Consider the following 16,774-nt stretch of genomic DNA (forward strand, 5'->3'; position numbering starts at 1 on the left):
TGCGTCCTATCACTGCAGTGTTGTCCGCAAACTTCAGGATGATGTTGTCCTTGTGGGAAGCGACACAGTCGTAAGTGAACAGGGTGTAGGGGATGGGGCTGAGTACACAACCCTGTGGAGTTCCAATGTTTGTGATGATACTGGCTGAAGTCCTATTACCAATCCTGACAGGTCCAAAAATGGACCTTTTTGCAAAGGCACATCAGCCTGTTCACAGACAGAAAAATGAAGCATATCAAGAAAAGAACACTGTCCCTACTGTGAAACATTAAAGGAGGATCTGTTATGTTCTGGGGCTACTTTGCTGAATCTGGCACAGGGTGTCTTGATAGTCTTCAAATTTCAGGACAATGATCCAAACACACAGCTGAAACACACAAGAATGGCTAGGAGGAAAACATTGGACTATTCTAAAGTGGCCTTCTATGAGCCCTGACCTCAATCCTATTGAGCATCTTTGAAAGGAGCTGAAACATGCCGTCTGGAAAAGACACCCTTCAAACCGGAAACAACTGGAGCAGTTTGCTCACAAGGATTAGGCCAAAATACCTGCTGAGAGGTGCAGAAGTCTCATTGACCGTTACAGGAATCGTCTGATTGCAGTGATTGCCTCAAAAGGTTGTGCAACAAAATATTAAGTTAAGGGTACCATAATTTTTATCTAGGCCTGTTCCATGAGTTTATTATTATTATTATTATTATTATTTTTTAAATGATTCTGTTGAAGCATGGTTGAAAAGCAATGTCTGACTTTCATTGGTTGACATTCATAGAATTTTTATTTATTATTACTGTCAGATTAAAGTTTTTCTGTGACCATTGTGAGTTTTTCTTTCATTGACCGAAGGGTACCAACAATTTGTGTGTATATATAATCTATCAATCTGCATCTAGTTTGTTTTATGTAATACAGGAATTAGATTAAGGAATACGGATGCATAGGAAACCTGCATATTGTGGCCATTTTGCCACACTTTGACATAAGCCTGTGATATTAAAGGAATGTGGTGAATATGTAATGTCAAATGCATATGCATTTATCAAAATTTCAAAGTTTTTTTTTTTTTTTTTGGACATTGTAAAAATTTGCCGAAACCAATGGTATGTAACATCCAATAAATAGTGTGTAAATAAATTATGTTTTAACATTCCTTTTGCATAAGAAAATGACTAGACAATTACAGATGCCAGTAAAATCATTGCTCTCATCACCACTTCTTCACACACTGCACTGGATTTGGCTTTGTTCTCTTCTGCAGATTAAATTTTAATACTTTTGTCCATACATCCTTAGACTATTGAACAACAGGGCTCTCAAGTTGTGAAGACAGGCAAGTGTGCCCCCCCCCCCATAAATAAATAAAAATAAAGGGGGTGGGGTTGTGTGTGTTTGGTAAGGATCATTGACCGCAATTTAACCAAATACAAAGTATTTGTTCAATTTCCATTTATTAATTTGTGTGTGTGTGAGAGAGAGATTATGACTGGTGTTGTTTATTGTAAGTGTTTGTTGACTTTTTGGAACCCTTTATCATTTGTAATGTTGCACCTATTTAAAACAGTTCGGCTCAAGCCCAGCCATTTTTAGGGTCATGACTGAGGACAATGTCCCGTCCAGAGACAATCTGTTTCGTGTTGAGGTTTTGTTCAAACCGACCATCGAAAATACCCTCTCTAATTAATGTTTTTTTTTTCATTGGTTGTTGCGTTAAATCTTACCCAGATAGTGCTATTTTCTGATTGGCTATTGTGTAGCCTCTTTTTTTGATTGGCTGGCTGAAAATTGTCAGGCTCGACTAAGAACTGAGAATTCATTGATTCCTACCCGTTTCCATAGAGACAGCGGTGCGGACTGATACATTTTGGGCGCCGCGGCATATTAAATATATGATAAATTGTCAAAAAGTTTTTCTGCGTGAGAAATACGATGTGTGGCGGGAGTGCGTGACAAAGGACCAAAATGCGTGACTGTCACTCTCAGTGCGTGACACCTGACAGCCCTGGAACAAACTATTGTTCTAATACATTTCTTTATATGGACCGTTACACAGTCACAGCAAGTTCACCAGAAATTTCTGGCACGTTCACTAAAGCCCGCCCCAACACAAATCACTTCACACTTGGATTTGCTCTGTCCCGCCTATAACGATTAACTCGTCGCTGTGATTGGCTTAGAATACTGTCTATCAAACCTTCTTTGTCGTTCATTGGTGGACAGCTGTAGTGAGTCTCCGACCACGCCTCAGTCTTCCTTTCTTCTCTATACTGCGTGCGGATCTCTGTACCGGCTAACGAACCACGCCGCAAACATGATGGGGAGACCGGTTATCGTGCTTAGTGAGGCTCTTTGCTTTCTGTGTCTTTAAATACGGACTTAAATGCCGTTATGTTAACGGTACTACAGTTAGCTCAATATGACCGTTTCTATGACTGTTCTCATAGTGTCTGATGGGAGGCTAATATGCTAACATGCTAACTAGAACGGCATGGGCCTCGCTTGGTCATCGGTTAACTAGCTCATCCGGCGCTTAGCTTAGCATAGTTTAGCTTAGCATTGTATAGTTTATCTTGGCTTAGCACAGTTCAGCTTAGCTTAGCATAATTTAGCTTAGCATAGCTTAGCTTTCTTGTCAGTCTGTGGTTACTTTATTTTAGCATGCTGTATTTAACGTTATGGTCTTGCTCTGCATTCAGATCGATGGATGATGCTATATTTTGTATTTCACGGTTATAGTAACCGAATGCACCATAACATTGTATTATTGTATTCTGTTATAAGGAACCATAGCTGGAGTTGCTAACCGGGTGTTGGCATTAGATACATAGGTGGTAATGTTACTCAAGTCATAGTGCTAAAGCTAGTACGTCAAAACTGGTTATGAATGATGGCTTAGTTTTAGCAAGCTTTACAGTCCCAAAGTGCATGCAGTTGTTTCTGTGGTACACTTACATTTGTTTATTTTATTATTTTAGGCCAGAATATGAAAAGAGAGTCTGGCAGGAAGGTCCAGATAGGAAATATTAATGCAGCTAAGGTAAGTTATTTATTTAATGAGCACATTCACATCTCATACACTCTTGAGTTACACTGCTGTCTTTGGTTTTACAGGCTATAGCAGACGTAATCAGGACATGTCTGGGACCAAGAGCTATGATGAAGGTGTGTAATGATTTTTGCTTGTGGTCTCAGCATCCGATCCATACTGACCAGTTATTGTCGATTTTGCTATAGAATTGTAACCGGGTGCCATGATGCCTTATGGTATTTCCAGCTGAATAGAAATGACAATTTAGCTTAAAAAAAAGGAGATGCATCATTCTACTCACTAAGGCATTGTCATCCATCTGTGGTTATTTGATCACAAATGGGTGGGTCTTTTGTTGGACAGTACTGAAGCATCTTTTTTGTCTCGTTATGATTATAATTAAATAACTATGAATGCTTGTAATAACAGGTGTGCCAGGGTTTACATTTTTTTTTGTTTTGAGCAGATGCTGCTGGACCCTATGGGAGGAATTGTTATGACCAATGATGGCAATGCAATTCTGAGAGAGGTACTTAAGCATTTCTAGCAGACTGACACGGTGATGTACCTGGTGTTCTTTGGTTGATTGCTTTATCACTAACTTTTTGCTGCAGATCCAAGTGCAGCACCCTGCCGCCAAGTCTATGATTGAGATCAGCCGCACTCAGGATGAGGAGGTGGGAGATGGCACTACTTCTGTCATTATCTTGGGTGAGTGGCATCTATTTCCACTTGTAACACTATGGATTATTTACATACTTGTTTGTTGCCAGTTTGATAATGGGAAATCAGTTTTTGCTATGAAATGTACTGTTTGGATTATCATAAGTGGTCACAGTATAATAAGAGACTGCATTTCATGTAGCTGGAGAGATGCTGTCAGTGGCTGAGCACTTTCTGGAGCAGCAGATGCATCCCACTGTGGTAATCAGTGCTTACAGGCAGGCTCTGGATGACATGCTCAACGTGCTCAAAGAGCTCAGGTAGTGTGTCTTTACAAACATGCTGAGTTTCGCTCAGGCTGATGAAAGTGTTGGAGGGATTATTAATTTATCTCAGCAATGCTCAGTGTATTTTGGAAGTTGGGCTGCATGGAAACAAATTGTCAAGCAACACAATTCACGTTCATACTCCGGCTTTGGATGGTGCCACGTTTAGTAAGCTGGTTCTTTTTGCCCCTCAGCACACCAGTCGACACAAATGATCGGGACATGATGCTGAAGATCATTAACTCCGCCATTAACACCAAGGCACTGAGCCGCTGGTCAACCATGGCTTGTAATATTGCGCTGGATGCAGTGCGCACTGTGGAGCTGGAGGAAAATGGCCGCAAGGAAATCGATATTAAAAAGTATGCCAAGGTGGAAAAGGTAGGGGTCACATGGGATTTTGTTTATCAGCATAATGAGTAAGTCAGATGGGGAAAAACAATGAATATGAATGATTTAGTATGAATATTTAAACCAGAAATAGCTTGTATTTCATTTTGGCTGTAATTATGCTTTTGTTGCTGTTAAAGCTCAAGGGTCCTGAAGTCAGCTAGTTGTCTGCTCTGTCTTATCATTTTTTAGGAGGGCACACTGTTCTCTTTGCATTTTAATATGATTATAGTTTTGTATTAAATAGGATTTATCTTTCTTTGCTCAGAGTTTAGGCAAAGATTTCTGCCTAGTCATTTTAGTTTATGTATTGTGAAAGGAGATGTGTGCCATACAATCATTGTCACCTGCAAACCAATTTTTTAAACCAAGGTTACATTTGTGGTTTGTGTAGGTGCCTGGTGGGTTCATTGAAGACTCCATTGTGCTGAAGGGTGTTATGGTAAATAAAGATGTAACACACCCCCGCATGCGTCGTCTCATCAAAAACCCTCGCATCGTGCTCCTTGACTGCTCCCTAGAGTACAAGAAGGGTGAGAGCCAGGTAAGGCAGAGTATCAAAATAATATATGCTCTCCCATTTACTTCCACACACAGCTTCAGCAAACGTTACTGAACATTTTTACTTTCTCCAGACGGATATAGAAATCACTAAGGAGGAAGACTTTGCCAGAATCTTGCAGATAGAGGAAGAATACATCCAGCAGATCTGTGAAGATATTGTTCGCCTCAAACCTGACTTGGTCTTTACCGAGAAGGGAATCTCTGGTACACACACAAGTGCACACACATTCAGCAGTTCACATGCATAGACTGTTACATGCTGTGATCCATACCACTAACACTTTCAGGTGATTTGATTTTTCCTAAATATCTTTTCCACCTTAGATCTTGCTCAGCACTATCTGATGAAAGCCAACATCACCGCAATCCGCCGTGTCCGTAAAACAGACAACAATCGCATTGCAAGGTAAGACTGGAATCATAGAGTATTGCAATTTTCTGTATTTATTAATTTGCTGAGGAGTTATGAATTTAACTCATCCTTCAATGTTTTTTCCTTTGTTCCTCAGAGCTTGTGGAGCACGCATTGCCAGCAGGACCGATGAGTTACATGAGGAAGATGTGGGAACAGGTGCAGGCCTGTTTGAAGTAAAGAAAATTGGTGATGAGTATTTCACCTTTGTCACTGAGTGCAAAGACCCCAAAGCCTGCACTATCCTGCTGAGAGGAGCCAGCAAGGAGATCCTGGCGGTGAGAGACATTAAACAAGATATTAGTATCTTATCAATGCACACCGTCGATCTGTTGGTCAGAAATTCCCAATAAGAAAGACATAATATTGTATCAGAACAGAGCTGTTCATGTGTAGGTTTATCCAGAGGGTGAATGTTATTAGAGCTGTGCAGTTATGGGTATTTTTTGCTTTCTTGTTGTGATAAGGATATAGGTATGGCAGCATCACACATTCTTTCCTCCAAAAATCAGGTTTATAGCTTAAAAATGGATTCATGAAATGGTGGTACATCAAATTGTACTGGCTCCCCCTTATTTTCTGAAATATTTTGTGTCCTAGGAGGTTGAGCGTAATCTACAGGATGCAATGCAGGTGTGCCGTAATATCCTGCTGGAGCCGTGTCTGCTGCCAGGTGGGGGTGCTGTAGAGATGACTGTGTCTCACAGGCTGTTGGAGCGTTCACGAGCCCTCACTGGTGTTGAGCAGTGGCCATACCGTGCTGTGGCCCAGGCACTTGAGGTCATCCCTCGCACCCTCATCCAAAACTGTGGAGCCTCCACCATCCGTGTGCTCACATCCCTTAGGGTGAGTATGATTGTGTCCAAGGTTGTTCCCCCCCCCCCACCTCACTGCATACTATATGTGCTTGTAGCATGCAATTGTTTCCACATTGTGAGTGTTAAAATAAAACTCTTTCTGCTCCAGGCAAAGCACACTCAGGAGGGCAGCGACTCTTGGGGCGTTAATGGAGAGACGGGCACTCTGGCAGACATGTCTGAGCTGGGAATCTGTGAGCCGCTGGCTGTCAAGGCCCAAACGTACAAGACCGCAGTAGAGGTATACACTATAAAAGCATTGCTTATTTAGCACTGATTGAGAAAATGCAATAATTATATTTCTAATGTTAGTTTTCTTTTATTTTTGAATAATATAAGCAGTGCTAAAATGAGTGATAAACTAAACTAGGGCAACTATTATTTTACCCCACTGACAAAAAGAACATTATCAGTAGCAACATACAGTGCTTGTCAAATGTCTGCAAAGGAAGTCACTAGGAGGCAGTATGCCTTTATCAAAAACTTAAACTGTCTATAATAAATGATTAATAATGAGTTTACTGATATTTCTTAGTAGTAAAAACCTGACCTTCACACAGGAATAATACACGCTGAAGCCGAAGCCAAACCCCAAATAGGCTTGATTATACAGGCTCACTACATGGGTATATATGCTTCAATCTAATGTCACATTAAGGGCACATCTGTTTCTAGACCAAATAACACCAGGGCCAAAAGATTTAGGAAAAATCTCATTTTATTTCATAAATAAATAAAAATATTCTTTTAATCACATTTAATTACTGACATGGTTTTTTTTTAATTATTTAATTTTATTTTATTTCAATAAAATTTAACATTCTGCAAATGTATTTTTTTATTTGTACTTTATACTTTTCAACTTTTTTATAATTTCATATTTTTTTATATAAAATTTGAATATCATTTCATCAGCTTACATTTTTACTTAGTTCTGTTGAATGCTTTTTTGTCCACATTAATTCTTTACGTTTATTTCCTATGATGTTCACCGTTATTGAGCTGTACTCCTCTCTTTTTAGACGGCTATTCTACTCCTGCGTATCGACGACATCGTGTCTGGCCACAAGAAGAAAGGAGAGAATCAAACAGGGGGAGGACAGGGAGCTGAGTAAAAGGAAATGAAGAAAGCAAGGCTGTGAATTCAACAAGAAGATGGATGTCTAGAATAGCTAACTGATTTCTGATCGACTTGCCATCTACCTGCTTTTATTCTACCATTAGGCCTTGCTTATGTAAAGATTTACTTTGCTGTTCGTTTTCAAGCCCTGTGTGAGGATTAATTAAACAGACGTTTAGATGTTTACATTTGTTGATGTTTATATGCACTCTGATTCTTCACTGCATAGTTACCTGCTGGGGCTGTTACCTTTTATATTTTCTTCTAAATTTCATGCTCACTATTAGATTAGATTCATTAATTACATTGTCATTACACATATACAAGTACAAGGCCACAAAATGCAGTTTGGCATCTAACCAGAAGTGCAATAATCAGCAAGTACAAGATGTACAGTATTTACAGTGTGAGCAGGATGATATACAGAGGAATATGCTATGGACATATAGGTATGGATGTACAAGATATACAGGTTCGGTGCTATAGACGTAAACTACACCGTGTTATATATTATATTGACAAATATACAGGTGATCTTGACATAATAATATACAGTGGTGGGTGGTCACTGGGAGGCAGAGTTCAGTAAGGTAACAGCTCTAGAGAAAAAGACGACTGGTTTTTGTCCGGAGGTTCCTGAAGCACCTACCAAAGAGAAGGGGGACAAACAATCTATGGGCAGGGTGGGAGGAGTCTTTAAGAATGCTGTGAGCCTGACGCAGACAGCATTTCATTTGGTTGTCCTCCATTTCTTCAAGTAAAGTTCCAGTGATGCGGTTTTCACCACCCGTTTAGGAAATTCCCATACCAGACTGTGACACAGTCTCAATCAAATCAATGCTCTCAATCAAACAGTGATAAAAATCCAGGAAGGCTGAAGACAGGTTATGTCTCTTCAACTTTCTCAGGAAGAACAGGCCACTGGTGAGCTTTCTTGACCAGGCTGGAGGTGTTTGTGGTCCATGACAGCTCCTTAGAGATGAGGCTCCCCAGGATCTTGAAGGCTGGAGACACGTTCAACTGACAGCTCGTTGATGTGGATAGGGGCATGCGCGCCTCCTCTCTCCCTCCTGAAGTCCATGATGAGCTCCTTTGTTTTTGCAGATGTTATAGAGCAGGCTGATGACTATGTGGCCAGATGCTGTACCTCTTTCCTGTAGGCTGTCTCATCATTGTCGGTGATGAGGCCAATCACTGCGATATCGTCAGCAAACGTGATAATAGAATTAGATCCATACACAAGCCTGCAGTCATGAGTGAAGAGGGAATAGAGGAATGGGCTCAGCACACAACCCTGTGGTACACCTGCGTTAAGGGTGATGATGGTGAGCGGATGTGGCCTGACCTGACATGATGGGGTCTGTTTGTCAGAAAGTCCGTAATCCAAGTTTGGTGATTAACTTGGAAGAAATAACTAATAAATGCTGAGCTAAAGACTGCATCCTCTGTGCTCCTATTGCTCTGGTAGAACTGATGTGAGTCCAATGTGGATGGAAGGCAGTCATTTCGGTGTGCCAGGACATGTCGCTTAAAGCCCTTCATGGTAATGGGTATGAGTGCTACTGGGCGATGTCCAGAATGGTACAGTTCAAATCAATTATCTAACTATCCAGGAACCATGATTTTACAGTTTAAATCTTAGAGGATTGTGTTTATACTAAATTATACTATACTATGTTACAAAATGTAGTAGCTCTGACAGCTTCATCTTAGGGTCCCATTACACAACTCTCCTCCTATAATTAATCGACATCTACTTTTTGGTGCCTTATTTGTCCAGGATGTACACATCTGACCAGCAGTCTTTTAGACGTTTGTGTTTTGTTATATTTTGCTTTAGGTAAGATATAGAAGAATAGAATAGAAGCCTTTATGATCACCACATATACATTACAGCACAGTGGAATTCTTTTCTTCACATATCCCAACTGAGGAGGTTGGGGGCAGAGTGAAGGGGCAGCTATGATACAGCACCCCTGGTGCAGGGAGGGTTAAGGGCCTTGCTCAAGGGCCCAGCAGTGGCAGCTTGAACCCTGATCCTCCAATCAACAACCCAGAGCCTTAACCACTTGAGACACCACTGCCCACATATACACTCATCAAACACTTTATTCTGACCAATCATGGTGGTTAGGTCCTCTGTTTTCTCTCAAAACAGTTTTTTGATTCCACAAGATGTCTGAAACATTCCTTTGAGATTCTGGTACATATTGACATGATTGGTAGCTGCTCTTTCATGGTGCAAATCTCACATTCTTCTCTATCCCAAAGGATTTTGTACTATTTCCAGAGCTGGTTACTGAGAACGTCACTGAAGAACACTAAACTCATTGTCATGTTTACGAATCCAGGTCCACCAAGTTGCCACTACAGTTGCCACTGCCCTTAACCCTCAATTGCTCAGGTGTATAAACTGAAATAAACAAAAATGTAAGTCACTTTGGTAAAGAGTGTCTGCTAAATAATGTAAAATCAAAAGGCTGGTGCCAGTCAAGTGATTATTGATAATAATGGGTCTATAGTGTGCCATTAAAACATTCTCCATACCATTAAACCACCTCCACGAATCTGGACTGTTAACACAAGGAAAGTGGTGCCATAGATTCATGTTGTCGGTTGTTTGTATGTGTATCTAATTTGTATGATTTTAAGTACAAAAGTCGATTGTTAAGAAAATGTAACTATTGCTTTCTGACAACATCAACTCATTTTACCGGATCAAGGCAATGCTGATATCACTGTAGTACTTGCAATATTAGTTGCTGAATCTGTAATGTATTGGAAACAGTGACAGTAGCCTCAAAACAGGAGAAATGTGCAAAAATGTAAAGAAACATGCCAAGCTAAAAAATATTTCGAGTTTATTTTGTTCAGTGTACAGTATATAAATGCAAAAAGGAAATACATGATGTTTAAACTTTATAGATTGATATATTTACATATACACATGCAATCATATGTTCTCTGTCTTATAAAATTAATATAGAATTATAAAGGGAACAAATAATCATGATGACATCTAATTATTCAATGGTAGGTTTTCTAGAAAGTGGTAATTCTATTCATTTTAGTTCTGGATTGCCAGAAAAATTTGTGAAGTTTCCACATGCTTGTTTCCATTCCAGATTGTAATAGGCAATCATAGACCACTTGTGCAGATTATAGAAAGCCTTGACCTGAAACAAAAAAGAACAAGAGTAGTTTCAGGCCAGCACAAGGCATGGTCAAGCATCTAATGCATGATTACCCAGAATCTCATCAGTGCAATCACACCGTGACAATGGGATGGCCAAAATACAGACATCTCCTCATCTCACATGTGGAACTCTAAGACTAAGAGCCAAGTACAAGAAAAGCCATAATGTGCAGTTCATAAGAATGACTCTTTTGGGCTACACAAGCTTTTGGGATAAATAGGAGAGCTTTCACGACCACAAAAGGGGTCAAAAAATGACCAGTTATCACAATTTTACCACACTGCCAAAATTTCTACATCTGACAATAGTAGCCATATTTAAGATACCACTCAAATGCTATTAGTTCTGAAAATGATTATCTGGCACTGTGCATTATTTGACTGTATTATAAACCCTGTGATGACTGTGGTACTTTAACTACATTAAAGGAACCCCCCTGGTAGTTAGAAAGGAAAGGAAATAGAACTGTGGTTCTACAAATGGAGGACATGGCCAGAGAACAGTAGCTGGGGATATTTTATAGGTTATATTATATTATTATATACAGCTTTTGATTAGAAGTCAGAAATAAAACAAGCAAATGGGAAAAATTCACTAGAAACTGCTATGGCAGTCCTCAACTAACATTGCATACATAGTCTTTTATCACTGTTTAATTTATACAATGACATGATTTCAGAGGAAATAAAAAAGGAATTTGTTGCATCTTATTTACAAGAGTTAATACAAAAGCATGCAAAAATACCATTTACGCTCCTTAAGAAATTTAACACATTTGTTGTGTCTTTTTATACCAGCTTGAAATTTCCTCTTAAATCATACTTAGATAATCCATACCCAGCATCCCGAATTCATGTTTTTAAATAAGCACTAAGTAATGTAAAGTAAAGTTTTTACACATTCTCCTATTTTGTACTACCATTTTTAAAGAAATGACCCAATTCATATATATTGCACACACAATTTCAACAAAGATGCTACGAGGCTATTTTTAAACTCGACATGGCAAGAAAAGGAAAAAATAATCAGTATGTTCTTTTGGCATTAGAAAGAAACTAGAAGTCTATGAAAAAAAAATCTTTCCACATCTGCTTGTGTTGCATTCATACACAAACTATTTTAAGCAACCTGCTGTTACTAAAGCATTTAAATCTTGCTTGATAATGCTCTGGAATTATAGTCATTAGCAGTATTATTCACATGACTGTAGCATCATAGAACAATCACTTACTTTAGGGAATCTTCTTACTAAATGTCTTACATAAGGCAGGCAACCATATACAGTTTAGCCCCACATAATCTGTCAAGACAGATGTGGAATGTCAATCATTCAAAAGCAAAATGACAATCACAACCTGAGGTCCATTATAGCCAGTATTTGTTTATTGGCTTCTAAGACTAATAAAACTTTTTTTTTCTTTTTTTCAAAACTGGAATACTACCTTTGATATATACATAGGTGTTTGATACATGTCCTATAAAGCTCTGAAAAATAAGACATAACTAACAAAGAAATAGATGAAAAAAGGGGCATTAGATCTCGTTCTATCCCCAGAATCTCTGCCTGTACTCCTGAGGAGGGTTGACTGGTTCAATCTCATCTTGCGCAAAGATTGAGCCAGCAGATTCAGCCATGAAGATGAAGTATAGGTTGGCCACCAACATGGTCAGCATAGGCAGGAAGGAAAACCCGAAGCCGAAACCCCTCAGACTGCTGCCCCATGCGGCGGCAATCCAGTACACCAGCCTGTGGGTTAAACAAACACTGTTGAAGGCCACTACTGTTTATCGTGCTCCTGCAAAGTGAACAAGTTACACACAGACACACACTACAGTGTGATGTATGAAAGACAAACAGCTGGGGATGGGCATGCTACAATACATGCTCAAATATCTAGTGCCTCAAAAATCCCTGATTGCAAGATTTGACATTCTGCCACAACCCTGGGAATTGTTACCGAATGAACAGGGAACGGCAAGGTGTTTAACAATGGAGGTGCGGGTGTTGTCTTTTAACAAACATACAATCATGTGTTTACAATGATTTATTCCACAGTGTAGATGATTCTCAAAATCAGAAGGTGTTGATTCGGTTTGCTAACAAAGCATATCTCTTGTTATGACCCTAACATAAATGATGATGATGATGATTATTATTATTAATATAGCATGTGCAACTACAGTCAAAAAGATACGGAAAATCATGAGCATTGCACCAACATCAGCACCTACATTTACTGCATCCTTGACAATGTATATATTAACCTGAAATAAGAGATTATATTACCTGCCAATGGCAAAGACGATGGTGAGGAGAGGCACCAATTTGAGAAGGTGCTGGTTCAGATAAGCAGCCATGACACTCAGCTGAAGGAAATACAGGAGGAAAAGTGAGACAGAGTCATCAATGTAGCGGCGGTGGATGTTCACCTCTTCGATTTCTCCATCACAATGAGGATTCAGAGAACGGTAGCGCACACGGGAGACACCCAGCACCAACACACCTGAGAGAGTGAAGATCACAATGAACTAAAATATCTGCATCGAGTCTTACTGTATACAGTTTCTCTTTATCAACAGGAAAGACCGTTAGCAGCAATAATCCACATCAATCAAGTCAGTGTCTTGTGAAGAACAAAGATTTCCTTTACAAACTCCTTACCCAGGACAATTGGTATTACTGCAAAAACCGAACAGCGCAGTGTGTAGACCAGTCTTAGGGGGGCGCTATCCAGCAGAGGAGCATCAAAGGGTAAGAAAGTGTGACCACCCCACACCAAGACAGGGAAGATCAGAGCTGACATCATTAGAGATACTCCCATTTTCAGCACATCACGGTATTTCCCACCACATGAACCTTGAAAAAAAATAATAAAGCCATGCAATATTGGATTACTTCAAAATCACTTTTTCTTTCAATCAGAAAAGTAAAACATGGGGAGAGAATTACGATTTAATTTTAATGTTTGAATATTCTCATAGATCATATGGATAAATATGAAAATAAGATCATTTTCCTATGAAAAAATTATTAAAAATAATAAAAAAAATAATTTAGCATCTCTTAGTCTTCTTTAAATCAAGAATGCAAAGAATTGTGTGTAATATTTATTTTACATCAATTTTCCAGTTCTGTTCATGGCTATCAATACTTGGAGAATTGAAAAGATGCTTGTGTGTCTGCTTAACACATATATAGTAAAAATAAAAACAAAATAAATAAATGTGTTTCCCTCACAGTTCTGTTTGGGATAGTCATTGTAGTATCCATCTGGAATTGTAACTTGATGTCCAAGGAAGACATGATTCTCCTCCTCCCACATTTCTGACCTGCGCCTGGGTGGCTCCGGCATGCTGGTGGAGCGCAGGATGCTTAAACTTGGACTGAAAACCCCGGCTGCTTTCTCTGGCATACTGTTCCACTCCTCCAGCTCAATCTCCAAATGTGGAACCTTCTCTTTTTTCTCAGGCTGCGTTTTCTCCATGCAGTCTTCACATGCAAGCTTTTCTCGCCCACCAATCTCTCGCTCACTCTCAGTCCTGCTTACTTCTCCACCGCTATCTGATCTCTCGCTCTCCTTGCCTCGTACAAGATCCATTTCACTCTGCTCTGGACTGAGAACAGATACTGCTTCTTCTATCTCACCAAGCTGATCAGCCTTGTCTCCCGGCCAGGGCAGCGTGCTCGGCTCCGTTTCAGCACTAGTGAGATTTTCTTCTGTTCTTTCCATGTCTGCATTTATCTTCTTTCCAGTTTCCCAGTCAGTGGGATCTGGCACAGAGTCTGAAGAAAGGTCCTCAGACATCTTGAATTACAATATTATAGACTTATTTTATAGTGGTGCGTTAAATACCATTCAAGAGTTCATCAAAGGCCATCACTCAGAACATGGATCACATTTTAGTTTCTCCTTTCTGGAAAAAAAAATGCAGTAGATCAGCAGGATATATTTTAAACAACATACCACAATAAATGTTTATTATTGGTTTTTCCCCCCGTCTTTTTTTTCCTTAAAAATCAAAACTGTTCAGGAAATCATATTGAAACAAATTCAATGAAAAGAGCGGTTTCCCTTAGTGTCTCAAGGTGTCCATATTTTGAAGTTTATATAATATACATATTTAAATGTTATCTAAATTTTTGCAAACAGCATTAATGCTAATAATAATGCCTAAATTTACTGCCATCACACAATTTTACTAACAATTGAAAAATGGATGAATTATAAATGTATTTCTTTATGTTTATTATATTAACATTTATGTTTAGTGTGTATTATTGTGTATTATTATTATTGTCTTTCTCTATGTTTATTATATTAACATATGTTTAGTATGCATTACCATTATTCATTATTGTTACAGAAAGTAAACAGCAGGAAATGCAGCTATACAAATAAGTATACAATGCGCAGTATATTGTAATATATTTAACAGGATACCTGTTTAACTGGTATGATAACATGATTGTCAGTCAAAGTGTTTGATACTGAAAAAAAGGAAATGAAAATTCAATGATCTACAAACAAATCTAAGAAGAAATGGTGTATTTTAATGGCTCTGTAAGGAACTTGGCATTAGATGAATATTTAAAAGAAGATTTTAGGAAAGAAAAGAGACATTTTAGCCAAAGCCATTAACCAAATGTTTTTATTTTTTATTTTATTATAAAGAACCAAAAAAGAAAAAGAAAAAAGAGGAACTAAAACGCAAGCTACGTGCAAAACATGTTATCATAATGATCTCAGAGTAATTAAACTGAAATGAACTGAAAGTTTGCCATCTTGATTTGGACGACATTAAAGTGCACTTTGGCGTCGCGACACTGAGAAACTTTGTGTGTGCGATTGCGACACTGCAGCTCGACACAAAACAAACAGTCTGTATAAACCAAATTACAACATTAACACCAACCATTATGAAGGATTATATAAAGATTATATACATTCTATTAGTCTATCTACACGGACATACATGTAGATAAGAGAGAGAACAGGCCCAGGTACAGGGTTTCAGACACGGTTTAAATCCGGAAGTCACCAAAACAGAAACTCTGTATTTAGACACCAACAAACAGACAGGTATAAGTTCAGTAAACTTACCCAAAACTCAGTGTCATAGGTATCCTGGAGGTTTGGTCAGGTCAGTTTTCCCAGTGAAACATGCTCCGTATCTTGCTTAGAAATATTCCGGAAGTTCAGGTGTGTTCAGGTGTGTTGCGTAGTGTTAGTGTGTTTTTAACACTCCCTCTATTCTCGACTCCATGCGCCTTCTACTGGCTGGGTCTCGCTTGTCGTGGTGGGGGAACGATTACAGACCACAGTTCAGAACATTAACAGCATAAACGCACATGTTGGATATAGTCCTCTCATCTGAAGCTGGACATTTTCGACAATGTCTCCCATATAAGTGTGTGTGTGTGTGTGTGTGTGTGTGTGTGTGTGTGTGTGTGTGTGTGTGTGTGTGTGTGTGTGTGTGTGTGTGTGCGTGTGCGTGTGTGTCTTCTTTTTCTCTTGAAGATTATGTAGTTTAAATTTCATTTTTTATTTTTCCATTGATCACTGTGAAGATGATGATGATGATGATATTTTCCATCTTATTCAGAAGGCTTTATGGTTCTCAGATTTCTTACTAAATAAATAGCTTACATTAAAATGCCTCCTGAATTGCAATACAATTCGATAATGTTTAAATTATTCTACTGATTTAGGAGGCAGCTCCTCATTAGCTGATGCTTTAGTAGCTAATAATTGCTTTACCTTTGAATTCAGATTGATTAATAAGGAAAGGGTTAAAAGAAAAGGCTAAAATGAATAGAGTAAATATTGCCTAGTTGTATATTACAACTGTTGCTACTATTTTAACCTATTCATCATCATCATAACCATCATCATCATTGTTTTAAATAAAACATTTTAGTTTTTGTTAAGACAATTAGTTAATGTCATTGTAAGAATACAAAATGAATGAAATAGAGAACGGACTTCTGTGTCCTAATGTGTACTCCGTCCTAATATCGCTAAATAGACTGCTCCACACAGAAAATAGGTTACTAAATGACATACTGGACTGTGGACATTGCTCTCTCATCTGGCTTAAGCTCAAATGAAGCCACATCTGTACATAATGGTATAATAAGAAAATAAAGATGGACTTCTGGCTTTGAATTTCTTGCTATGTTTTTGCATTAGTAACCTTATATTTGTATTAATGAAATCA

The 16,774-nt window shown here is 38.7% G+C and overlaps 2 protein-coding genes across 3 annotated transcripts; one reads left to right on the plus strand and one right to left on the minus strand.

Moving 5' to 3' along the window:
• The first annotated feature begins 2,206 nt into the window (after window positions 1-2,206).
• Window positions 2,207-7,544, plus strand: cct3 (chaperonin containing TCP1, subunit 3 (gamma)). The gene is made up of 14 exons (XM_027149933.2): window positions 2,207-2,337; window positions 2,974-3,035; window positions 3,110-3,160; window positions 3,493-3,555; window positions 3,641-3,737; window positions 3,892-4,009; window positions 4,210-4,396; window positions 4,800-4,949; window positions 5,041-5,173; window positions 5,294-5,375; window positions 5,479-5,659; window positions 5,982-6,227; window positions 6,348-6,479; window positions 7,261-7,544. The coding sequence occupies exons 1-14, from the start codon at window positions 2,310-2,312 to the stop codon at window positions 7,351-7,353; spliced, it is 1,623 nt and encodes a 540-aa protein (XP_027005734.1). The 5' UTR covers window positions 2,207-2,309; the 3' UTR covers window positions 7,354-7,544.
• A 2,658-nt stretch (window positions 7,545-10,202) lies between these two features.
• On the minus strand, window positions 10,203-15,956 carry tmem79b (transmembrane protein 79b). Of its 2 annotated transcripts, XM_027149804.2 has the most exons (6): window positions 15,658-15,956; window positions 14,998-15,044; window positions 13,794-14,470; window positions 13,218-13,412; window positions 12,843-13,059; window positions 10,203-12,302 (listed from the first exon to the last, which is right to left on the minus strand). In XM_027149804.2, the coding sequence occupies exons 3-6, from the start codon at window positions 14,359-14,361 to the stop codon at window positions 12,101-12,103; spliced, it is 1,182 nt and encodes a 393-aa protein (XP_027005605.1). In that variant the 5' UTR covers window positions 14,362-14,470; window positions 14,998-15,044; window positions 15,658-15,956; the 3' UTR covers window positions 10,203-12,100. The 2 variants fall into 2 exon arrangements, with proteins under 2 accessions (XP_027005605.1, XP_027005604.1); XM_027149803.2 differs by lacking the exon at window positions 14,998-15,044 and having other exon boundaries at window positions 15,658-15,950.
• Between the last annotated feature and the right edge of the window lie 818 nt (window positions 15,957-16,774).

This window comes from Tachysurus fulvidraco, chromosome 3 (assembly GCF_022655615.1).
Source record: "Tachysurus fulvidraco isolate hzauxx_2018 chromosome 3, HZAU_PFXX_2.0, whole genome shotgun sequence".
In the NCBI taxonomy this organism is placed as follows: domain Eukaryota; kingdom Metazoa; phylum Chordata; class Actinopteri; order Siluriformes; family Bagridae; genus Tachysurus; species Tachysurus fulvidraco.